This window comes from Leucoraja erinacea, chromosome 19, assembly GCF_028641065.1.
Source record: "Leucoraja erinacea ecotype New England chromosome 19, Leri_hhj_1, whole genome shotgun sequence".
In the NCBI taxonomy this organism is placed as follows: Eukaryota; Metazoa; Chordata; class Chondrichthyes; order Rajiformes; family Rajidae; genus Leucoraja; species Leucoraja erinaceus.
Genome location: NC_073395.1, coordinates 35,841,968 through 35,868,379, shown reverse-complemented (window position 1 = coordinate 35,868,379; position 26,412 = coordinate 35,841,968). Strand labels below are relative to the sequence as shown.

General features: G+C 41.2%; 2 protein-coding genes across 7 annotated transcripts in view; one reads left to right on the top strand and one right to left on the bottom strand.

The window, feature by feature from the left end:
* The window catches only part of tspan12 (tetraspanin 12), a 63,755-nt gene extending 44,836 nt beyond the window's left edge, over positions 1-18,919 (bottom strand). For 2 of the 4 annotated variants that reach the window (XM_055650843.1, XM_055650842.1), the window contains exon 1: positions 162-320. The gene's annotated coding sequence lies outside the window, so the exon portion shown is untranslated. Of the gene's footprint in view, positions 1-161; positions 322-18,902 lie in introns of those variants that run through there. The other 2 variants (XM_055650844.1, XM_055650845.1) reach the window with 2 other exon arrangements.
* Positions 18,920-19,077: 158 nt separating this feature from the next.
* ing3 (inhibitor of growth family, member 3) overlaps positions 19,078-26,412 on the top strand; it is a 32,987-nt gene continuing 25,652 nt past the window's right edge. For 2 of the 3 annotated variants that reach the window (XM_055650839.1, XM_055650838.1), the window contains exons 1-5: positions 19,078-19,236; positions 19,407-19,478; positions 22,421-22,521; positions 24,048-24,113; positions 25,691-25,787. In XM_055650839.1, coding sequence (XP_055506814.1) covers positions 19,209-19,236; positions 19,407-19,478; positions 22,421-22,521; positions 24,048-24,113; positions 25,691-25,787 — 364 coding nt within the window. In that variant the 5' untranslated portion in view covers positions 19,078-19,208. The remainder of the gene's footprint in view (positions 19,237-19,406; positions 19,479-22,420; positions 22,522-24,047; positions 24,114-25,690; positions 25,788-26,412) is intronic. The other variant, XM_055650840.1, reaches the window with a different exon arrangement.

Genomic DNA, 26,412 nt, shown 5'->3' with positions numbered 1-26,412 from the left:
AATAGGTAAGAAAATTCACATTTCAAATCACAATAGCACCACTAGAAACTCGCAGTACAGCAAACCGTTTTTTTAAAGCTGCATGATTGATGCCAGAGAAGATTTTCTTCCAATTGACTCTTACGCTAAACTAAATAAAACTGGGCGAAGTTACAACTCACTGGTTGTGTGGGAAACGCGTGTTGAGCGGCGTCTCCTCCGCCCAAGCAACAAGATTGCTTCGGTGAGTGTGGTTTACTTTTGGAGATTCCAGCAGCACTTGTCCCTTTCGATTGCACCTTTCTTGCTTCCTGGATAAATGCTGCTGGAACGGCGCCATGCCCACGCCCTTTCTGTGATTCCGGAGGACTTTGACAGCACAATCGACCACACGCTGTGCGCTTGCGTCTTCGTCAACACTTCTCCAAGTACCCGAGAGTTCTCGCCGAGGTCCCATGATTTCCAGTCGCTGATGCCAATGGAGAGATTCAACCATGCGAGACATTCCAACTAAACCCCTTGCAAATCCAAGGAAAAGACCTTCGTGACTAAACCTGTTACCTTAAAAATGTCAGAATATCAGTACGCTTTTTGTTCTATTATGAAAACTGGACGCATAAATGGCTCATAAGGAGTGTTTCCAACCAAACCTTCCCTGTTGGAATTGCATACTTCTCCAAGATATCAAAGCCCATAATTTTGACATTTTCAAATGCTTCTAAACCCACCACCTATCATTTTTCATTTTAAACATCTGAGAATGGTGCATTCTTCCAATTCTGGCCTCTTATTCATCCCATATTTGCTACTTTTGGTGTCTCTTGCTCCTTTCATTCAGGCCTTTGTGGTTTAAAATACCTTTCCTAAATCTTTCTGTACCTTCTTCAATAAGGTCTTTAAAAACCTATCCCTCAGGTAGTCTTTTGATCACCTGTTCTATATTTCTTCCAATGTCTCAATTACCACTTTGATTCACTATAGTCATTGCTTGTTTCAGCCAGTAAAGGATGATTTATCAATATCTGTTGTTTTGAACTTCTACTGTATGCCCTGATGTGCGAAGAGTGATTTAATGTCCAACTTATTAAAATGTTACTAAGCATTGTTCAAATGTTCTCATCTATCTATCTATCTATCTATCTATCCATCTATCTATCTATCTATCTATCTATCTATCTAACTAAAAGTCTGTCCTTGACCGGTTTTGGCCATCTGTGCTGCGATTTCCGAGAGAACGCCGCCACCTACGGCCGTCATTTTTGGCCACCTCGCTCAAAGCCCCCCTCCGCCGCATGTGTGCCGAGGATTTTTCCCATCGAAGAAAAATGACGGATATATTAATGATTTTACAAAATTCCCCATTCTCTCTGCTGCTCCTGCTAGTAGGAGGGGGAGGGACTATAAAACCAGGAAGTGGTGTGCTCCAATCAGTCTCTACAACATGGAGGTCTGAGCTCTGAATGACTGAACAAATGTCTACACAGCTGTGAGTAAGTACCCTTAATTTGGTTTGAAAATGAAAAATGGTTAGTTAGTTTGAAGTAAAAAAGCACTGCCTGCAAATGTTTGTTTGGGTTGAATTAAAAAGGCACTCTCTCTCTCTCTCCCCTCCTCTCTTTCTCCCTATCCCTCTCTCTTTCTCTCTCTCCCCTTTCTCTCTCTCCTCCCCTCCTCTCTCCCCCCCCTCTCCCTCAAACCCCCCCCTCCTCTCTCCTCTCCCTCTCCCCTCTCACCTCCCTCCCCCTACCTCTCTCTCCCCCTCCCTCTCTCCCCCCTCCTCCTCTATTCCCCCCCTCTCCTCTTCCCCCCCCTCCCTCTTCCTCCCCCCCTCTCCTCTTCCCCCCCCACCCTCTCTCCCCCTCTCCCCCCCCCCCCCCCCCCCCCCCTCCCCTGTCCCCCCGCTCCCCCCCCCCATCCCCCCCCCCCCCCTCCTCTCCTCCCCCCCTCCTCCCCTCCCCCCCCTCTCTTCCCCCCCCCCTCTTCCCCTCCCCTCTCCTTCCCTCCTCCCCCCTCCTCTCCTCTCCCCCCTCTCCTCTTCCCCCCCCCTCTCCTCTCCCCCCCCCTTCTCCCCCTCTCTTTCCCCCCTCTCCTCTCCCCCCCCCCCCTCTCCCCTCCTCCCCCTTCCCTCCCCTCCTCACCCCTCTCCTCCTCTCCTCCCTCCTCTCCTCTCCCCTTCCCCTTCCCCCCCTCTCCTCTTTCCTCCCCCTCTCTCCCTCCCCTTCCCCTTTACCCCCTCTTACCCCTCTAACCCCCCTGCTCCCTCCCACCCCTTCCCCCTCAACTTTACCCCCTTCCCCCCCTCCCCCCTCTCCCACCTCTCCCCCTCACTCCCACTCTCAGTACCCCCTCTCTCTCTCCTGACTCTCCCCCTCTCTCTCTGTCTCTGCCCCTTTCTCTTTCTGCCCTCACCTACCCCCCCCCCCCCCCTCTAGCTGTGACTGCAAGTTGGGGGCTATGCGTCAGTAGATAGGGTGGTTATCACTCTCTACCCCTCTCCTCTCCTCCCCCGTCCCTCTCCTCCCCCCCTCTCTCTCTTCCCCTCTTTTTCTCCCCTCCTCCTCCCCTCCATCCTCTCCCCCACCGTCCCTCCCCTAAACCCCCCTCCCCCTCCTCACACCATTACCCCCCCTCCCTGCTCCCCACCTCACCCCCCTCTCAGCACACCCTCTCTCTCCCCCTCATTCTCACCCTCTCTCTCTCCTCCCCTCCTCCCCCACCTTTCCCCCCTCACCCACCCTACCTCTTCTCCTCCTCTCCACCACCATCCCTCTTGCCCCTCTCTCTGTGTCTCTGTCTCTCTGTCTCTGCCCCTTCTCTCTCTGCCTTCACTCTCTACCCCCGCCCCCCCCCCCTCTCTAGATGTAACTGCAAGTTGGGGGCTATGCGTCAGTAGATATGGTGGTTATGGGGTAAAAGGAGCAAATTAATAATATTAATATAATATCAAGGGGGGTAATTAGCGTGAGTGTGGGGGGGGATAGTTAGTGTGTGACGCTGCATGCCGCCTCCCCCCCTGGGGGCATTCTTTAATTCAGCGGGACAGGCAGCCTCTCTGGAGAGAAGGAATCGGTGACGGGATGACGTTTCCATAATTCTGCTGCGTCTTTGTGTTACTCCAGCACTGTGTGTTCACATTATGTCAACTAGCATCTGACCTTGCTTGTGTATGACATTATTTGTATCAGTGGCAGTTGATTGTCACTCCCTTCAGTTTCCCAGGGGGTTGGGGGGGGGGGGGATGCTGCCTAGTGACGACCTGGACTATGTGACTATGGAGCGAAGGAATAGGTGACGTTTCAGGGTCGAGACCCTTCTTCAGTCTGAGTTTCTCCAGCATTTCTGTCTAGTCGATCATCTTAGAGGGTTCTAACCATCAAATGCCTTCTTAATGATCACCAGTGGGTAGTTTAAAAAATATTTAACAATATTCAGAACAGCCATTCCTAGCACACTGACTTGCATAGTTTTCAGTTATGACTCCATTTTTGGCAGCACCAAAGGATTTTAAATATCTAAAGTAGCAAGGGCAATGGCTCCTTTGCATTTTAATGTAAATTCTTCAACGTGAATTCAATGACTGAAAATCTTCAGTTAATATACACCAAGAATATTTTATGTGTTATTTACTGAAAAGCCATAGGGACTCAAGAAATATAAAATATTTTATGTATAAATGTAGGTCATTGCTGTAGCAGTTTGCTTGGTTTTACATGCTAATACTGCAGTTGTAATAAAGGAGCAACGGTCTAGTAATCCAGAAGACTGGTAGAGGGAGCACTTGAGCATATAATTTCTACTGTAGTTTTGAGAAGAAAACCAAAAGTTATATAAATGTTTTACAATTAAATGTGTTTACTGCAAATTTCTATGAAAACTCAACAGCAACATAGTTTCTAAACACAACTTATTTATGTAAAAAAAAATAAAAACAGAACTCTGACAAGAAATTATTAGACAAATTTACAATTTACACCTTTTTGTACTAACAAGCAGGGAATTCTAGCTGTTGATATAAACAACTAATCATAAAAATAAGTAAAATACATGGTTGTATATGTTTCAACAATTTTTTATAAAGGTCAGAAAGCAATTCAAATGCATTGCTGCAATAATGCAATATGTAACAGCCAATAAAATCTGACAGACAAGAATCTGAGAACTAATTTGGAAGCATTAGTCATTGTATTGGATAATGGGATAAGTTTAGCTTCAATAAGAAAAAATGACTGACAAAGTATTTATATTATACTTGCAGGTTTGGATAATTTCTACAAAATGATTCTCAACAAAATAATTATTTTGCTTTCTGTTTAGTTTAGAGATACCGCATGGAAACCAGCCCTTTGGCCCACCAAGTCCACACCGACCCACTCACACTAGTTCTATATTATTCCAATTTCTAATCCATTACCAACAAACCAGGAGAAGGTTACAGGGTCCAATTAACCTACAAACCCGCATGTCTCTGGGATGTGGGAGGAAACTGGAGCACCTGGAGGAAGCCCACATGGTCACAGGGAGAACGTGCAAACTCCACACAGAAGTACCTGAGGTCAGTATCGAACCCAGGGTTTCTAATGCTACGAGGCAGTAGCTCTACCAGTGCTGGCTTTGTAAGCTTTTATTTTTCTGCTTGGACTCTTACCTGACTAATTGCAGGGAAAATAAACTCAAGAACAGTGCAGAGGAATGTCTGTATTGTGCAGCTGGGCTGTTACCAGCATTCAATTTTGTAAGTCGTGATACATTTTAGGACATTCCTGAGTTTGGATATCTTGGTCTTGGGAATCGTTTGAAATTAAATGTATTTACTAAACTGCATCAAGAAAATCTGTGTTCTTTCTCTGACCAGTTTACCAAATTCTTTGTTGTAATACTGCTCAAAACATTCCAGGAGGAAAATTAACACATTGCATAGAACCAGAGAAACCAACTCGATTGAAGAGGACAGTTCGGCCATCGTGTGCACAAACTGTAAGGACTCAGAGTTATAGCTACTTCCATTTGCCCACATTTGGCTAAACCTTTTCTATCTATGTCCATATTCAAATCCATGAACATGATAGTTGTACTTGTCTCTATAGCTTCCTCTGGCAGCTCATTTCATATACCCACCACCCTGTGTGAAGAGGTTTTCCCTCAGGTTCCTTATAAATCTTTCCCCTCTTCCCTGAAATCTATGTTCTCTAAATTTTAGACGTCCCTAACCTGGTAATAAGACCAATCATCCCATCTACATAAATGAATGAATAAATTTATGTCAAGTATGTACACATACACGGAATTTGCCATGGTGCTCCGCTCGCAAGTAACAACATGACATACAGTAATATGATATGATATGATATGCCATTTATTGTCACTATACATGTACAGTGAAAATGAAATCTTTCCTCAGTGCATACTACAATTTGCACAAAAAAACTACGTTCACTAAATTTGGGGGACGGGAATCCCTAACAATTTCTGCGGCGCTACATACATAATACCATATACAGATGGAATCGTGTTACAGTAAATGAATGAATAATAGTATTTATGTCAAGTAAGCAACACTGATACACGGAATTTGCCATGGTGCTCCGCTCGCAAGTAACAACATGACATACAGTAAACAAGAATAAAACATAATACATTAAGAATAGAACATTATAGTTTAAATATGTGAATGAAATAAAATACCAGAACACAAGGAGGCTACAGACTTTTGGCTGTTGAGTAGAGCTACTGCTCGTGGGGGGGGAAAGCTGTTTTTATGCCTGGCTGTGGCGGCTTTGACAGTTCGGAGTCGCATTTCCAGAGGGAAGTGCTTCAAAGAGTTTGTAGCCAGGATGAGAGGGATCAGGGATGATCTTACCCGCCCGCTTCCTGGCCCTTGCGGTGTACAGTTCGTCAATGGGGAGAAGATTGCAGCCAACAACCATCTCAGCTGAACGGACAATTCGATGCAGCCTCCGGATGTCGTGCTTCGTGGCTGAGCCAAACCATTCCATGATAGATAAAGTGAGGACAGACTCTACGATGACAGTATAGAATTGGACCATCATTGCCTGTGGCAGATTGTGTTTCCTCAGCTGCCACTATTAGAAGCAGTGTACAAAATTATAAGCAGCGGCATATGACATAATACAGTTATTGTACAGCTTCAATTTTAATTTTTAGCTAAAGATGAGAGAGAAAGAGAAAAAGCAGGAGAGAGAAAAAGTGGATGTGCAAGAATAGAACCCCTAGACTAACAAGTTGGTGTAGCCAAAGAGTGAATAAGTAAAAGAAGAAAGAAAGTATCCTTTATTGTCATTCAGACCTTTTGGTCTGAAAGAAATTTCGTGCCTGTAGTCATACATATAATAAAAATAACAAAAACACACAATAAACACAAATTTAACATCCACCACAGTGAATTCACCAGGCACCTCCTCACTGTGATGGAAGGCAAAAATCTTAAAGTCTTTGTCTCTTCCCTCCTTGTTTTCCCTCTGCGCTGAGGCGATCCAGGCCCCCGCCATGTTGTGACCCCGCCGGGTGCTGGTAAGTAAGTCAGTCACGTGGCTGAATCCAGCTCCGCGAACGGGCCGTTTCAAACTCCGCGGCCCGGGGTGGTCGAAGCTGCCGCCCTCTAGTCCAGCGGACGAAGCTGTTGTTGCGGGAGCTCTGGAAAAACAGGTCACCAACCTGTGACCTGCGAGCGCCAGACGATGTCGTCCACTGGACCCGCGGCCGATCCTCCGAAGTCGGGCCGCCGCCGCCGGAACACTGCCACAGCCCCCGAAGCCGCGCAGCTGCTGCCGCCACAGCTCCAAGTTGGGCCGCCGCCGCCGCTGGAACGCCGCCACAGCTCCAAGTCGGGCCACCGCTGGAACATCGGAACGCCACCATAGCCCCGAGGCCGCCAGCTCCGCCAATAGGCCTCAGCAGAGACGGAAAGCTCAACAAAAAAAAAAGTCTGCAATCCCCCAAAGGAAGAGCATTGAGCTCAGGTTTTGTCCCCCCCCCCCCCACACAGGACGCCACCTAATAAACTAAACTGTCTGTAGACAGAAGAAAACAAAAATCCTGGAAAAATCAATGGAATCAGGCGAGCCGCCACTCTGAAATAAGTTGCTTGCCAGCAGCTTGCCTCTAGCAGTCTGTGGCGTTTTTTATTATTTTTTGTCTGTGTTTTTAGAGAGAGTAAAGGAGATGTTGGGGTGCGTGTGTGTGGGGTGCTCCTATGCTGAGGGTCAGCGGGGGGGAGGGAAACTTTTTCACATCTCTCCCTGCTGTCAGACCTTTGGTGATCCGGTCTCAGTCGTCGTTGAGGAACCGTAAAACTGGGAGCGGCCTCCAACAGGAAGAGCTCTGGCACAATGGTGTTGAATGCAGTTAAAATCCACAAAACAAAATTCTTGCATGGTCCCCTGGCGGTCTGGAGCGGTGGAGGAGCGCTGCTGCTGCTGGTGCCTAGGTTGACTGCGTGCTGCTGCTAATCTGCTGCTGCCGGTAGAAACTGCAGAGGGTCCTACAGGGTCTGTGGACGACGGCGCCGAGCCAGCACGGCTTTCAAGGGACTATTGAGGTCAGTGTTTCGGGGCTGTCTGCATTAAGGCCAGTAATCCCGCCCTTTTTGGGGGGGACAATAGTGGAGACTTTGAAGCGGGGCCTGGGACAGTACAGGTGCGGCAGGGATGGATAAAAATGTCTGTGAGCGCACCAGTTGGGGGCACAGAGCATGAGGACCCGGTGGGGGACCTCGCATTGTCTGGCGTGGCTTTCTGGGCCGCTGTCTTCTGAATCGCCATCTCCATCTCCTCAATTTATGACTGTTGACTCTGAGAGTGGGGGGACTGATGTTGTGCAGCATGAGAGGGTGGATATTTGGACTCCATCACAGTCTTTGTGATGGAGTCAGGCTGTTGGGTGTTAAATGTGAATGGAGAGTTGTGCCTGGGGGTCCCAGTTTTTGTGTTATGGTCAGGCTGTAAGTAGGTGTGATTTTGGTTGGACCTCCAGGGGTCCAAATGACAAATGTTTTGTTTATCGAACCTGCAGTAGAACTCGTTCAGGTTGTTGGTCGGCTGACGATTGTCCAAGGAGCAGGGTTTTTTTCTCTAGTGATTTCTTGTTAGCCTTCCAAACTAAAGAAGAGCCATTAGCTGAGAACTTGCTCCTTAACTTCTCAGAGTACCTTTCCTTGGCAGCTCTGATTCCTCTTCTCAGCTTGTACTTGGCCTGCCTGTAGAGGTCTACATCCCCGCTCCTGTAGGCCTCATCTTTCGACTGGCGGAGCTGTCTGAGTTCTGTTGTAAATCAAGGCTTGTCATTGTTGAACCTGATCCGGGTCCTAGTGGGATTGCAACTGTCCTCACAAAAGCTGACATATGATGTCACGGTGTCTGTATATACACCGAGGCTTGTGGTTGCTTCCATGAACTCATTACAATCAGTGCAATCAAAGCAGGACTGTAGGTTCTCAATACCCTCTTTTCATTGTTCTGACCACAGGCTTAGCAGATTTTAGTTTCTGCCTGTAGGTCGGAATAAGGTGAAGTAAACAATGCTCAGAAACCCCCAGACCTGCCCGGGGAACAGAGCGATATGCTTTCTTGATTGACAGTCAACAATGGACTATTGTGGGCTCCTTGGCTTTTTTTGTTCTGTACCTTTTCTGCTGTCCCCGCTCCCCCGACTCTGTCTGAGGAAAGGTCTTAACCCGAAATGTCGCCTATTCATTTTCTCCAGAGATACTGAGTTACTCCAGCATTTTGTGTCCATCTTCGATGTAACCCTGCATCTGCATTTCTTTCCTGCGTACTTTTAAAATGTGATGTTACTGCCTCTACTAAACCTTTAGGCTATGAATTCCAGACCTCCAACTTCACCCCTTCCAAGGAGAAAAAAGTTCACTTTGCTGCCAAAAATTCTTGTCTATTACTGATACCCAGAACCAGTGGCTCTTCAATGTTCGCCGGTAGTACTCAAAAACAAAAGCAACACAGATAAACTCAGTAAATTTAAACAGGTGAGAACTGTATGCTATAACAACACTAGAGGGTGTGTTGCAATTTTGTATATATTAGCCCCAATCTGCAAACTTGAAAGATCGGCTTGGTGCAGAAGATGACTCATCTGTTTCGGTGGCACGATCGGCTGAATGTGTGTCTCAGATTTATATTCTGCTTTCCTTGGTGCATCTTCATAGCAGAAACTCAGCTGCCACTTCAATCGGAGGCTCCAATATACTAATCAGGCAAAGAGTTTCTCGTCAAAAGTAAAAAGCTGCAGATAAGCACAGAATCAATAAATCAGGTCAAAACTAGGAAAAAATAGAAAATAAAAAAATTCAAGTTGCAGAGAAAGAGAAGGGGAGGGATTAGAAAGAATTTAAGGAATGCCTCTTTTTTCTCCCATCTGGAACATTAAATCCTGTAGATCCATGCGATGGTGTAGAGGTCAGTACCTGTGATGGATTGGGCAGTATCTACCACTCTCTGTAAGCTCCTTTGTGTTCAAAATGCCGAACCAGGCTGTCATGCAATCAGTCAGTCTGCTTTCTATTGTACATCTGTAGAAGTTCAAGAGAGTATTCGAACGACATACCAAATATCACAATGTTCCCAGGAAGTTGAGGCATTGATGGTCTGTCTTTGTGATTGCAACAATGTCCAGAGCCAGGACGGATCTTTAGAGATGTACACGACATGGGACTTGAAATTATTGACTCTCCACTGCCAACATATCGTTGAAAACGGGTTTGTGGATCCTTGACTCTCCCCTTCTGAAGTCAACAATAGCTCCTTGGTCATAAGGGATAGAAGAATTAGGCCATTTGGCCCATCAGGTCTACTCCACCATTCAATCATGGCTAATCTATCTCTCCCTCCTAACCCCATTCTCCTGCCTTCCCCCCATAACCCCTGACACCCGTACTAATCTGGCGCCGGATGTCTGGTCTTGTTGGTGGAAGAGCAAGATTGTTGTTCTGGCACCATTTTCACTCTCCTTATACTTAAATGCCAAGCTTTAGTCGATGAACAGCAGCCTGGCGTATGTGTACTTATTGTCCAATTGTTCCAGTGTAGAGTCCGTGAGATCGTATCTCCTGTTGATCTATTATAGTAATTGGCAAACTGTAGTGGGTCCAGGACCTTTCTGAGGTGAGAATTGATATGTGTCATAACCAACCTCTCAAAGCACTTCTTCACCACGGACGTTAGTGCCACCAGTAGGTAATCATTGACACAATCACCTTACTCTTCTTGGGCACCAGCGGTGTTGATGTTCTTTTAAACCAGGTGGGAACCTCGGACCTGAGTAATTGGAGGCTGTAGATGTCTGCCAAAACTCTAGTCTGTTGTTCCATGCAGATTTTAAGAACACAGCCAGGTATACCATCAGGCTGGACTTTTCTGAGAAATCACTTTCTGATGCCAAAGAATTGTGCAGAACTATTTTTGAGTAATCTGGTATACATAGTAGAACAAATTAATATTTAAAAGTCATGAACTTTAACAAAAGTGATATGATAGTTTAGTTTAGTATATAAATAGCTGTGAGCGTTAATGTTTCTAGAAACCTACAAAAATGGCAAATACTGCACTTAATTATAATGGCATCTGTCGAAATCCCTGGAGATAGCAAGATTTGAAGAATAAATTTCTTATCCATGAGTAAGTTCTACAGTCAACAAAAGTGATATAACAGCTGTTATCAACAAAAAATATACATCAAGGCATTAAAACATGTTGTTTTAATTTGTTAAACATGCAGCAGCTTCATGAGCCATTAAACTGGCATATATTTGTTACTTTGTGTACTGGCAATTATATTAGCATCAAAGGCATGGCATTACCACTAAATTAAGATATGCTGAGTAAAAGCAAGGCATTTATTTTCCAGTAGAGGGGCAAAGAAGCACTGCCTTGTCAAGTCAGTGAAACTTTCCATGTTAGGCTGAAATAGCACAAAAAAAATTAAAAAATATGTATATCCTATATATCCTCAGAGCAGTCTTCTTTCTGTGTTCAGAGTCTTTGCAAGGAACAATTTTTGAAAGGGCTGATGGTTCTGCTGCAGTGTGTAGGTTGGTTTGTGAGAACTTTGGCAGAGGGCAAAGTGATAGCAGTCCTATATGAGAAAGGGGCCTAACTCCTGTTCTTAATCAGCAGATATGTCATGTGGTAGGGGTCCCCTCAAGCATTCTTCCTGTATAAGTCCAGCAGGAAAGGGATCCCTGTGGAGCACCAATAATCCTGCTGGCGGTCTTCACAAATCCTGTCTAAAAAGTTGGTGCCGTTCGTACGTAGTCCATATGTTTGAATCCAGTATCTCATTCAAATCCCTCATAAGATCTATTTGATTTCTTGTTTCCAAATTCAATTGAGCACAGGCATGAATACAACTTAGCAGTCAAGAGTGAACTTTCAAGTTTTACCACAAGAGGTAGTGGGATTTGCACCAATTAAAAATACGCCGGGCAAGAGAACCACTGTTATTTTTTGAAAAGTCTAGCAGTAGTCATCAGCAGACTAAACAGTAGGGGGCTTAACACACTGACCTAAATATGTACTGTTTCAAGTACGAATACCTAGCCCTTTCTGTGTTCCTTGCAAGGTCCCATTTGTAGAATGCAACTAATTTAGAGGTCAAATCTATGATTTCTTGGAAAGGCATGAATAAACTTGTGTGGCCCTGCTATTTACAAGAAGTAAATTAAAATAAAGATAGTGGAGAACTGCTAAAATCTTGTCAAGTTAAAACTAGCCCTTTCCCTTCCCCATGTAGAACAATTGCAGAAACTTTGTGGCCCTGAAGCTAAGAAAAAAAAGATAGAGAATTTGTCATTGTATATAGAATTCGTCAGTTGTATATAAAAAACTGTAGTGTTACTGCAAGGAATAAATCAAGAAATTAGTACAGCTTACAAGGATACCATAATAATCATAGGAATCTCCATATTGATTTAGCAGTAATAATGTAGAGGATAAATCGATAAGGTGTAAATGATGGTTTCTCAATATTGATGAACAAACAAGATAACAGCTTATTTTATATCTGATGGTGTAATAATGAGAGAGCGAATGTTCTGGTAGTTAAACAGCCTTTAGGGAACTGTGATAGAAATTTACATTGAAATTATTTAGTTCAATCTAAAACAAGGATCATAAATCTGAATAACACAAATTTCAAAACGTATAGGAGTTAATTGGGAACTACATTCAAATATATTATAATGAACCAGCAATGATGAACATTTACAGGATTTATGCATAGTTTTCTAGTAATACAGATTTCTATAAGTATAAAGAACAGGAAAAATAATCGAACTCTGTCAGCTAAATGAAAAATAGTATTTGAACTAAGCAAATTACAAGGTTTTTAAAAGAAGACTCCAGTAAATGTGAGGAATGGGAAAATATTGTAACAGATAAAGGTATGGAGAAACTGCAACAGGAAATAAGAAAATCGCAATGAAATTTACTGCTTGTTCTCATGTGAGCATAAGAAACCTCCTAGAATGAACTCAACACTGCAAGTCTAATGGATGAAAATAGTTTTGGTAAGAAATGAGTACTGGAGAATTTAATCTACCTGAAAAGTATTAAGATTCAGGGCTTGATGGCCTGCATGATAGGGCCTAGCTGCGAACATAGTAGATGTACGATACAACTTAAAATTCCTTAGACTGGAATTGATCTCATTAGAGGGTGGCATGGTGTCGTAGTGGTACAGCTACAGTGCCAGAGACCAGTGTTTGATCCGGACCATGGGTGCTTGTCTGTAAGGAGTTTGTACATTCTCCCTGTGACCTGCATGGGTTTTCTCCGAGATATTTGGTTTCCTCCCACACACCAAAAGATGTACAGGTTTGGAGGTTAATTGGCTTAGTATAAAGTTAAATTGTCCCTAGTGTGTGTAGAATAGTGTTAGTGTGCGGGGATCGCTGGTCAGTGCAGACTTGATGGGCCGAAGGGCCTGTTTCCGTATCTCTAAAACTAAACTAAACGGGTGTAAATGTAACCCCAATATTTCAGAGGATATAGAGAGAAAACGGATTTGCAGTCTGACATCAATACCAAGGAAAATTCTAGAATCCAAAACAAAGAAATAGTTACAGGGCAATTACAAAAAAAGATTGGACAGAGTCTATACAGATTTAAGAAAGTGAAATTATATTTGATAATCCCTTTGGATTTTGTAAATTGCAGAATAGCTAATGCAAACCAACTGATGAGCTGCATTGGGATTGTCATAAGGCATTTAATATCTCCACATGGGAGATTATTAAACAAAATTATACTAATGCCCCTGTCCCACTTTGGAAACCTGAACGGAAACCTCTGGAGACTTTGTGCCCCACCCAAGGTTTCCATGCAGTTCCCGGAGGTTTTTGTCAGTCTCCCTACCTGCTTCCACTACCTGCAACCTCCGGCAACCACTTGCAACCTCTGGGAACCCCACGGAAACCTTGGGTGGGGCGCAAAGTGTTCAGAGGTTTCCGTTCAGGATTCCTGGGACAAGGGCATTAATGATTTAGGGGACAACATACTGGCGTGGATTGGGAATGAATTGAATGAAAATAGAGTTTTCAAATAAACGTGTTGAGGGCGATACTGGTGTTTAGGGACGCGAGATGGTCAAATGAAATATAGTCCTGACCTGTGGAATTTGCTGCCAGAGGACTGTAGCGGCCAAAAGGTATCAAAGGATACGAGTAGAAAGAGGGAATATTGGATTGAGATAGATAATCAGCCATGATTGACTGGGTGGCTGGAAGATGAAATAGCTTATTTCTGTTACTAGTTTCAACACTTTTCCTTCTGAATATAAAACTAAGACGGTGCCTTTTTTTTTTCACTTACATTTTATTGATTTTTCACAGAGATATATACAAAACAGTGCAACACCATCACCATAAATAAAACAAAATAAAAAAAATAAATAGATAGGGAAAAGAAGTAAATAAATTTAAAAAATGGAATAAGACCGTGTGGTTCACTTACCAAATTAAAAAAACATTACACTGATTAGTTATCTGGAGATATTTTAATATTCACACAAACATACCATCTAGTTCTATATAACACAATCTTCCCATATCTAGCTTGGCATTTATCTAGTTGGTGTTATGGCTCAAATAAACGGTCCATTTTTCCCAGATCTTCTCAAATGATTTATCCTTGATTCTCAAGGAATATGTCAGTTTCTCCATATTAAAGATGTCTAGCACAATTTCTAACCATTGTTCCTGTTTTGGTCTTTTTTCATTAAGCCACTGCCTGGTAATGGCCTTCTTACTTGCTGCAAGCAAAACTTTAATCAAATATGCATCTTCTATCTTTACTATATCTTTAATGTGCCCTAGATACATCACAGGGCAGGTATTTGGGGTTTTATAACCCAAGATATTTTTAACAACTGCGTTAACATTTTCCCAGTATGGCCTTATCTTTACACAGTTCCAGAAAATATGCGAGTGGTCTGCCGCCATACTCCCGCACAGTGTTGTTGTACAGCAAGTTGTCTGCCTTTTATTTTGGGTGGTATAAAAAAGCGAGTTAGATTCTTCCAGCAAAATTCTCTCCATACTAGTGAGCTTGTGAATGTACATTGTGTTTCACACATTTGATACCATTCTTCTTCTGTTATTTGAATTTTTAATTCTGCTTCCCATATTGGTTTTATGTAGAGCGTTGATTCTTCCCCGCTTCCCACCAGAACTTGGTAGAAAGCAGAGATGACCCGAGACCCCTTCTGTTTGTATGCATCCACAATCACCTTGATCACATTATTTGAAGTTTCATCTAAGCTCTTTTTGTAACATAGTCTCTTAATTGCAAGTATCGAAAAAAAATCTTTGTTTTCGAGACCATACTTTAAAACTTGGAAGCTCATAAGCTCGCCATTTTCTGTAACTGTATACATTGCCGTTATGCCTTTTTGTGCCGATTCTTTGAATCTTGAATTATACACCCCTGGCTTAAACTTTGAGTCAATGCATGAACCCCTCTTTTTAATTTGTATTTTTCCATAACATTCCATATTTCTAACATAAATGCTACTATTGGATCCATAGTATGTCTCAAAGCCCCTCTCAGATATTTGTCTCCCAGCAAAATCTGGTGCCTTTTCAAAAAACAACATTGCGAACACTTGGAGTTCAGCAAAGCACAATCAGTACTTAATGCAGCATAACAAGTTGGAAAAGATACATAAATTACCACAGGGCATATTTTCGATGAGGCACATTATTGCCCTTTCTGCTCAGTAGTGATTTTTATTATCCTCATTTATAACTCTTTGCCTTGTATAATAATTCCTTTTGTAATTTAATGTCCTACTCCATTAGACTTTCCCCTTTGTTTTTGCCACCCTGTCTTCCTTTTCACCATTCTAAAATTAGTTCTCTGTTATCACTTCAGATTAAAACACATTATTTCCATATGGATGCTGTCCAAACTAATGTTTCCAACACTTTTATTGTTCCATTCCATTTTTATCATAAATGTCACCTGAAGGACATCTCAAGACCATGCAGAATGCAGGTCATCACAATGACCTGGTTTAGTTTAGAGATACAGCGTGGAAACAGGCTGTTCAGTCCACGAGTCCATGCCGACCATCGATTACCCGTTGACACTAGTTTCATGTGATCCCACTTCCTACACACTTGGGCCAATTCACTGAGGTCATTTAGCTTATAATCCTGCAAGTTTACTCTTTTTTGTTTTAGAGATACAGAGCGGAAACAGGCCCTTCACGAGTCCGCACCAACCAGCGATCCCACACATTAACATTACCCTACACACACTGTTACACCTATACCAAGTCAATTAACCTCCAAACCCGTGTGTCTTTGGAGTGTGTGAGGATAACAAAGACCTCGGAGAAAACCCATGCAGTTACAGGCAGAACGTACAAACTCCGTAGACAGCACCCATTGGAGTGATCGAACCCAGGTCTCTGGTGCTGCAAGCGCTGTAAGGCAGCAACTCTACCACTGCGACACCGTGCCACCCTTTGGGATGTGGGAGGAAACCAGAGGAAACCTATGCAGTCATAGGGAGAACATGCAAACTCTTGACAGCACCCGAGGTCAGGATCGAACGGTCTCTGCCGCACTATGCCAACCCATCAGTTTAGAGTTATGCTCAGGTCACTAGACCGATTCTAGCTAGAGCAACAGTCAAGAGCATGTTTTTGACTGTCATATGCATCGGAAACAGAACAATACAATTCTTATTTGCTGGCATTTTACAGATCTGTTAATGCAATACACATGAATAAACATACAAAATCAATAAAACAATAATTTAATCATCAGTAATACTTGGTAACCAGACCATAATAGCCCAAAATCGAAGTGCAACCAAAACAAAATCTATAGTTGATCATAGATGCTGAGATGGGGTGGTTAGTGTTGTGTAGTGTTCAAACGGCTCATAGCTATTCTTGAAGCTGGAGGTTAGTTTTTAAGCTCCTGTATATTCTTCCCAATGGTAAATAGCAACAGACCAGGCAACACCTAGCACTTTCTGCAGCCTCCGTGGCTTGATTTACCAAACCAGATGGTGATGCAATCAGACAATACGCTCTCTAACGTACACCAGTAGAAGTTCCATGAGTGTATTCTGCAACAAACCCAATCTCCCAAGGAAGTAGAGGCCTTATTCAGCTTTATTTGTGGCTGTGTCAGCATGTTGGGCCCAAGACGGGTCTTCAGAGATATGCAGGCCCAGTTACTTCAAGTTGTCTCTCTCCAATGCCTTCCAGTTGATGAAGAAAGATTCCTGGATCTGACAAGCTAATATCTTTGTTGGTTACATCTGTGACTCCCTAGCAGCAATTCTTTTTTAAACTGTTAGCTAGATTACAACCTCACCATATGAACATTGAATTTGCCAACCTCACACAACCCCACCACTCCCTCTATCCCCCATTTGGACACACACCTATTTCTCCCCTCCCCCTACATTATTTTATCTTGCTACACCATCCACAACTCTTCAATCCCTTTCTCACACCTTGTTTTTTCACCTCTGGCCTTTGTCCAATTCTCTGCCTATCACCCACCCCACCTCCTCCCTCACCTTGTTCACCTATTACCTTCCACACTTTGTCCTGTTCCTCTTTCTTAGAATTAAAGGAAGTCCTTTAAGAAGATGAGGATGGATTTCTTTGGTCAGAGGGTGCTGAATCTGTGTTATTCTTTGCCACAGAAGGCTGTGGAGGACGTCAATGGACATTTTTAAGGCAGATATAGATAGATTCTTGATTAGTATTCGGGTGTCAGGAGTTTTGGGGAGAAGGCAGGAGAATGGGATTAGGAGAGAGAGGTAGGTCGTTCATGATTGAATGGAGTAGACTTGATGGGCTGAATAGCCTAATTCTGCTCCTAGCACTTATGACCTTACAACGTTCTCTCTCCCCCCCACCCGACACATTACCTATCAGGATGTTGCCTGACCCCTGAGTTACTCCAGCACTTTGTCTTTAAAATAAAAAGTCTGTTGATTTAATAATAGCCTGTTATGCTCAAATTTATATTGCAATTTGAATAATTTGGTAAGTACACAAAATCATTTCAAGCATTTGCCATTTTATTTTGGAAAATCGCTTATGAAGATCACAAAATAACTGTCAAATCAAATAACTTGTACAATGTGCATTATTTTAGAGTGTGTTTTTTTTTAGAGCAATGGTATTATACAAAATAATCACCCACCAACTTTTAGTACATTGCCTGAGTGTTGAGGTTCAATATTAATCTTCATAAATGATTTTTTTTCTTTCAAAAAAGAACGATAGAAATAGAGGGAATAAACTGCATTGAAATTTGATTTCTATGAACCAACATGGGCAAAAAGCCTCCTCCTTTCGTGCATAAGCCTTCTTTTCAGTACACATTTTACCAAGGTCCAATGCTGATTAAACTGTGAAAGTTAACCCGTTTCTCTTTCCACAGACGCCGAATATTTCTTAACTAGAGTTCTAACATCTGCAGCATTTGATTTTCAAATTAAACAGCGCGCCTGCTGCCTTGGACACCAAAGATCCTATAGCGGAGGATCTTTGTTGGACACGTTGCAGCACAATCGGAAACGGAAACGCGTTTAATTGTTAAACAAAAGCTGATGCAATAACTGAAAGGGTCCGTCGATGCGAAAGTTTAATTTTTCGCATCGTTTCTCACCCTGGTTACCTGGCTTTAAGCCAGCATGCCCGAGCAGATAATGTAAAAAAGAGACGGCCTCCATTCGCGAAAGCGCCCCAGGTAGAAACAAAGATAGACACAAAATGCTGGAGTATCTCAGCGGGACAGGCAACATCTCTGGAGAGAAGGAACGGATGACCATTCGGGTCGAGACCCTTCTTCAGAGATTGAGAGTCAGGGGAGAGGGGGATAGAGATATGGAGGGTAAAGTGTGAAAACGACAGATCAATGCAAACGTTGATCAAGGAAATGTAGACAGGTTCAATGGGAGGGGAAGGTGACTACAAGCCATACTGAGTAATATTAGTACGAAGAATCAGTATGAATATTTATTTCACTAACCCTTGCTTTCCCACTATCTCTGTCCCTCCCCAACCCTAGTTTCACTTTCCTTTTGATTAATTTTACTCTGTATGCCTCCTTGTCACCTTTCCCTCAGCTAGCATGAACCATTCTACATTTCTGAGTCTGAAGAAGGGTCTCGATCCCAAACGTGTTCGGTATATAAAGCAGCATCTGCATTTCCTTCCAACACATTTCCTTGATTAGCGTCTGCTTTGATCTGTCGTTTTCACACCTTACCCTTCCATATTTCTAGTGTCCCTCGCCTCTCAGTCTGAAGAAGGGTCTCGACCCGAAAGGTCACCTATTCCTTTTCTCCAGAGACGCTGCCTGCCTGCCCCGCTGAGTTACTCTAGCATTAATGTGTTGTCTTGGGTGTAAAACCCAGCACCTGCAGTTCCTTCCTCCACCTTTCCTCCGCAGTTCCCTCCGACAGGTAGAAGCGGCGAAGGAGAACTACATCTCCCGTCATGCTCAGCGCGCAGAGGGCGGGCGGATGACGGCACAATACAAATGGTGCGGCCGAGCCAATGGGAGTGCGTGTTTGGGAGGCGTTGGGCCGCGGACTGCCCCTCCCCCCTCTCCGCCGCCTCTCGTCAACGAACGACCAGCACTAAGCTCAGGCGCCATATTGGAACCATTTTAGGAAACATAACAGTAACATTTGGTCGGTGTAAAAACCCTGCACTTTTTCAACATGCTGTACTTGGAGGATTACTTGGAGAGTGAGTATCGAGGGGAATCGCAGCGGCGAGAGGGGGGGGGGTTTGATAGATTTATTTAAAAAAAGAAAAAAAAGCCGTATTGGTCGAAGCAATAATGTCGGACGGAAAGAGAAGCCGCCCCTCCATTGACGCCGCTGTTGTTTCCCCCCCCTCCCCTCTTCTCTCGACAGTGATCGAACAACTTCCCATGGATCTCCGCGACAGGTTTACGGAAATGAGGGAGATGGACCTGCAAGTACAGAGTACGCAGCGCCACGTTAGTTATGCCAGCGCCGCACACCACACACACTCACTGCCCACCTCCCCTCATGTTCGCTCTGCCTGCGGTACATGTTCACGGGTGGGGGCTGGTGCCGCAACACATCCCCATCAACATCACTCATCCCTTGCCTGCCGCAATGCGCGGTGCAATATCATCAATAAAGAACTCTCCAACCCTAACGCTAATTAATAGCTTGTAAGAGAAAAGTTCAAACAAAACGCTCCCCCACTTTGAATAGTTGTTTAAGTAGTTTTGGCATTTTAGAGGGGAGGCACATTAATGGGGAGTGGGGGGTCAATTTGTTGTTTATACACAAGACTGCAACCGTGATTAAGCGAATCGAGTCAGCTTGCACCATGGCAACAGCGTTCCCAGCTCCGTGTACTTACCGCGTTATCTCAGAGGAAGTAATTTCTCCCAAGTTTGAATCATGCAATTAATTTGATTGATTGTGCAAACCTTTTTGAATGGGATTGCAGTGAAAAATGCACGCGTTCTGGGAGCGAAAATGTGGGAAGTTTCCCCGATCTGTCTTTAGGTGCTTGCATTCACTCATTAACTTTTATTCAGGTATTAAAAGGTAATTAAGAGGCAAGTAATTTATTTAGATATTGCACACATTAAGTAACGAAATGGCCAATTGTGATAATGAACACTGAATAAGTTCTTATCTACTTCTCATTTAAGATTGAGAACATATAATGTGGATATATTTAATTTTGTGAATCAAACAATAAATGGAAAAATGCAATTTGAATTTTATTAAGATTTATAAGTTTTAAAAAAAAATCAGTTTTTAAAACCATCACTACAAATGCTTACCACAAATGTTTTTGTAAGTTTTTGATTAGTCCGGCTTAAATATGTATGTTTAGTTTATTTCAGTCCACTTAAAACCCAATTAGGCCATTTCCATGCACATTGAAGCTTTGTTGCTCATGAAAAGGCGGTTGTTGGTGTATAACCAGTCACTTAACAGAAACGCTGTAATTAACCCTTCAAGATGCAGAATTCATGTTGATACTCCAGTTAAATGAATTGTGATATGTGAAGAATTAGTGACATTACATTATTTTCACTATGATTATTCTTGCTGATCAAACTTATTGTCAACTCTTCCCATTTAAGAAACTTTAATAAACTGCATTGTATATATAAATAAAAGTGTTATGTTGTGAGCTATCTTTCCCCCAATCATTCAATTATGAATTGGTCTCTGAGGCTGATTCAATTCAAATTAATAATGTTCAGAAAACACTAATATTTAACCAATTTGATAAATGTTCAAAAACAGCACTTACAAGATTTCTTATGGTTTTTTTTAATGTTCACCTGAAATCCCATACAGTAGAGTGTAGATGGTTATAATTATGGGACATGAAAATCAAACAACTGCAGGCGATTGAAATCAGAAATAAAAACAGAAAATGTTGGTAATTATCAGCAGGTTAGGCAGCACCTGTGGAAAGAAACAAAGTTCATGTCTCAGGTGAAAGACCCTTCACAAAGAGGGATTTGACCTGAAGCATCAACTCTGTTGCACATTCCAAATATGACCTGCTGAGGATTGCCTATTTTTTAAAACGAAGGGAACATTTTATAAATACCAAATAAGCTCAAATTTAAATCTGAAAAGGATAAACTCTTTCATTTTAAGCTGTGCCGACTATATAACTATATTGTATAAGCACACAATTTAAAAACAAATTATGATTAAATGACTTATTTTTGAGCAATTATAATTATTTTTATAATGGAATGATTTTTATAATGAAATAATTATAATTATTTTTAAATCGTAATTACTTGTAATCAATTATTTACTAAATTACTGATGATATAAATTTAGACTACATATGGTGACAGATAGCACAATGGGCTAGTTGGATGGCGATTGAAAGTACGGTTCAAATTTGCTATACTTAGCATTACTGGGAGAATTTGACCCAAAAATTGCCTGTAATGCTGACGGCTAGAGAAGGTCACAGATGTGTCTCCCTTTCAGGAGTGCTAAAAATGCATTCTCTGTACTGTACACTTCTTGACAATAAGTATCATTTGTATATTGAAAGTTTTTGCTATTTAGCATACTGAAACGTAAAGAAAATTTGATTGGAGAAGGTCTTCCTCAAATAAATATGTGATCCTAATAATTATCTTGACTTCTTGTTAAGTATCATGTACCTCTTTTTTCTTTTACATTAAACGTAAAGAAGATTTATTGGAAAATATTAAATAGTGATCTAATAATCATTAAAATGTGTAATAATAATAGACACTTCATATAATCAATGGTGTCTTTAATGTGCCCCAAAGAAAGTGATGCTTCATGCGCAATAAGCAGGTGCTGCATTTTACCATTTACATTACATCTTTTATTTATTTCTATCTGCATCTTAATTGGTCTGAGTAACCCTTGGTTGAAATATTTATGCAAATATAGTTGATAGATGTAGTTTATGCATGTATTCCATTCAACAATAGTTTGCATAACCTGAGAAAAGGTATACAAAAAATGTATTATACAAAAATATTTGTAAATCCAATAAGAGAAAAATAAACTGGCAAAGTGTTTCATTGGATAGAATTGTGTTGTAGACTCGTAATTATCATTGATTATAAAGGAGCTAATTTCATAATCACTGATCATAATCATTTTTTTTGTTAATCACATCATTATTGTAGTACAGGCTTTTTCCAAAGTACTTGCTTCAAATCAAAAGCATGCAATTGAGCTGCTCCTTCATTGAGAATGATTTTTCGTAACTAAGTACAATTTGAACACCAGAAATGTATATGATTCTGTTCCATTTACTTTTCCCAATGACGTATCAACCAATATTAATTTGAATTAAACCTGCATGTTTGTTCGATTGTCCCCTGCGTTGTGAAAATAGCTGGTTTTCTTTCCTCCTTGAACAGATGCAATGGATCAGTTAGAACAAAGAGTCAATGAGTTCTTTATCAATGCAAAAAAGAACAAGCCAGAATGGAGGGAGGAACAAATGGAAGCAATAAAGAAGGCAAGTGCAGTTGGATTCATTTTTTTATTACTATTTATATTTAATATAGCAATTGCCAATTTTAAGAGTAGGAAATCTATCTGAAAATGCATTTGGTAAAAAGATTTAACATACCCAAAATAGCTTTGAAATAAATGTAACCTAGTCTCTTAATCATATTAAAGTTTTACAATATCAACAACAAATTAGAATGGTTTATTGTTCTATTTGTTTTCTGCTTCATTTTTTCCCCTTTCTTGTTCTGGTGGTGTTCTTTGGTAAAAGCAAACAAAGCTGTGGATTTTGGAATCTGAAACAATGATCTTCTGTACATTGAAAAAACTACACACTTTGGGTGGTTGCTTTGCAAAACATATGCATTCAGTCCACAGAAGTGAACCTGACCTTCCATTTGCCTTCCACTGTAATTCACCATTCCACATCCATTCTGCCTGTGGCCTCTTGCACTGTTACAACGTGAGATTGACAAGCATATCTAATTTTTCATTTGGGCATGTTACTGTTTATGGAACTCAATAATGGATTCTCCAACTTCAAATAGCTTGTTCTTCTTTTCTGTTTGTATCTTTACTGGCCTTTTGTGCTTGCCATGTTTCTCCATTTTATTTTTCATTTATGTATCCTGACCTGCTCAGTACACCACAGTAGGCCAGACTATACAACATCTCGCAGACTTCACAAAAGCAAAGGAGCTTAATTTCCTTTCAATGGCTATATCATTTCAACTGATTACAGGCATTTCCTTTGTTCCACACATTGCTTTCCCTGTCTCCTCTGTTACTTACACTAATTTGCTTTCTCTCTTTCTCAATTCCGATGTAAGGTCTTCAATCTGAAATGTCAACCACATTCTTTTTCTACACATGCTGCTTGACTAGCTGAGTTTTTCCAATATTTTTGTTGTTAAATAGCCACTCATTTCTCAGTCACCACAGACAACATGGATTTTCTAGATTTGTGCAGGTCAGCTGATAATTAGATAAGCTTGCCAGAATGTCAAGGAGCACTCTGTTTCTTCCTTTTTTAATTAAAAGATTACTGACCAACAATTACTTCTTAGACAAATATTGGCATTGAAGGTTCATGAAATAATTTCCAGATGGCTGAATCCAGTCTCCCATTGTAACTATATGGACAAACAGAAGAAGCCCCAGAGAAATGTCAACAAAGGCATTTTATGTCAATTTTATAAGTTAACGTGGAAAATCGGGGAGCATCCATGGAAAGTACACGTAAATGATGTGAGCCCTTCATGCATCAAACTGAAAAGGATGTAAAGTTTAAAACCTTGAAAATAAATGGAAGTTGTTAATATTAAAACTTAAATATAAATGGCTTTTATTTTCTAATAGAACATTTACAGACTGTACCTGAGCCTTCAGAATGCTTTTTGATTTGTAATTTAGAGTTCTTGCAGTAGAATGCAGCATCATATTTTGTAAGAAATATATAAGTCTAACACCCAGTTTGTGGCACCGTGTCATTTTTTTCCTTTACCAATAAGCAATTTTTAAATGTTTTTAAAGGACTACTATAAAGCTTTGGAAGATGCTGATGAAAAAGTGCAGTTAGCAAATCAAATTTATGATTTGGTGAGTAAATGTCAATCAGTATTTTTATTTAAAAATCCATACAAAAATTCTGGTATTTGCCTATGTCTAACAATAATATCTGGAAATACATTGCAAAGAGCAATTATGAGAAAATGTTAAGGATCACCCGGATGAAAAATAATAAGGTAAATGAAAGAGAATAATTCTAGCTGGCAAACTGCTGTGATTTTTATTGAGAAAGTGACTTTCCAAGCGATGGTAGAAAATTATATAATATTCATTTTATCCTCAATTATCTCACAGAATATTACTCTTGAAATGGAAATTGCGGTAAAATGGCAGTATGAATAAGAAATTTACAAAGGATAGAATGATGGTATTCAGATCAGAACATGTGAGCTTTAGGAAAATTTAATGTTGAATCATTTAAGGTGTTTTAAGAATGGAAACTGTCCATCAGTTCTCTCCTACCCATTCAGCTGTTAGGCACTTGGTGATCCACTCGTTATTTGGACAATATAGATACACAAATCCATTTGTAATTTGGTATCCCATGCAGCAACTGCAGGATATTGAATTGATTTGCTAGAATAATGTGCAATGCCAGTTTTCACATTCCTTAGCCTAATGCCAATTCTTGACACTCCTTAATTTGTAAACGTTTAACCTTGTACCAACCTTGTACCAACCTTGTACGCCAGATAGGTGTGAACATAATTAGTCCACGTTTTATTACTGAATAAGTTTTATAGCTGTAGCTATGATTATTTTAGCGTTAATAATATTCAAATGTTGCAAGTAAATCAGCAAAATAGATTGCAAGAATACACCAAAGCTCGGGAATTCTACAAACCTGAAAATATCAGACCTATTAAAAACGAGATGTCAACACTTTCATATAGAACACATTTAAACAGTTCCTGCTTGATTACATTGGCCATCCCCAACACTGGTGGAAATGCTTCCCCTACATTTCCTTGAGTACTGAGTTCAATTTACAATCCCAAAGACCACCAAATCTAGCATAATAAACCCTGCTGGGGCTCAAGAAGAACCAGATATAGATTGTTCAATGGAGAGATTTTAAAACAAATACAAATTCCATAATGCTTGAAAAGATTGCAGAATTGTCCAAAATGGCACCCTGCTTGATCTGTTAAAAGCAACTTTTTTTTTCAACTGACATAGGGACTTAGGGCGGCACAGTGGTGTAACGGTATAGTCGCTGCATTACAGCACCGGAGACCTGGGTTCGATCATAACTACGGGTGCACTCTATGGAGTTTGTACGTTCTCCGTGTGACAGCGTAAGCTTTCTCCAGGTGCTCCGGTTTCCTCCCACACTCCAAAGATGTACAGGTTTGTAGGTTAATTGGTATCGATAAAAAAAATTGTAAAATTGTCTCTAGTGCGTAGGATAGTGTTAGTGTACGGGGTGAAGACTGGTCGGTACAAACTCAGCCTGTTTCTGCGCTTTATCTGTATCTCTAAAGTCTAAATGGCAAATCCTTGGTTTATTTTCTCCAATTTATCAATAAAAGTGCTTGTGATTGAAATTGCAACAAAGACATTTTCATTGGTAAATGTTATTAATTCATTGTATTTTGATTGTCCAGGTGGATAGACATCTGCGTAAATTGGACCAAGAACTTGCCAAATTTAAAATGGAGCTTGAAGCTGATAATGCTGGAATTACAGAAATATTAGAAAGGAGTAAGTACATCAATCTTTCATTCTGATGTTTAAAGTCTCATCGTTTAAAGATATTTTTGAACGCTTTGTCGCTGTATTTGGTATTTGTACGTTATTGTAATTCCTCCAGTCACACCGGTTTTCTCCTGTACCTGGTGAGCCAGATGCTAAACCATTGAGATTTCTAAATAGTGGCATAGCATTATGTCAAATTTTTACTGTAACAGTAAATTGCCAGTACAATTTCAATTGGTTTGTGTAAATGTGTACGCATAATAAAGATAAAAGAACACAAAAATCAGAGCAAACCAGAGAAAGTCACAGCAGCACTAAGAGAGGAAATTCTGAAGGGACCATTCTTTCAGGCAATATGGGGAGAGCTTAAAAATAAAAAAAAAGGTGCATTCAAATGGGATTATACTATAGCCTACCTAATACCCAGCAAGAGAAAGAGGAATAAATATGGAGATGGTTTTGCAAAGATCTAAAAGCAACAGTGTTGATGTAGTGAATTACTTTAGCTTCCCCCAGTATTGACTAGGCCTTTCTCTATGCGAAAGGGGAAGACGGGGCAGAATTTATTTGATGTGTCCAAGGGGGTCTCTTGATAAACTGCGTGAATTGTCCAACTAAAGGAGGGACCAAA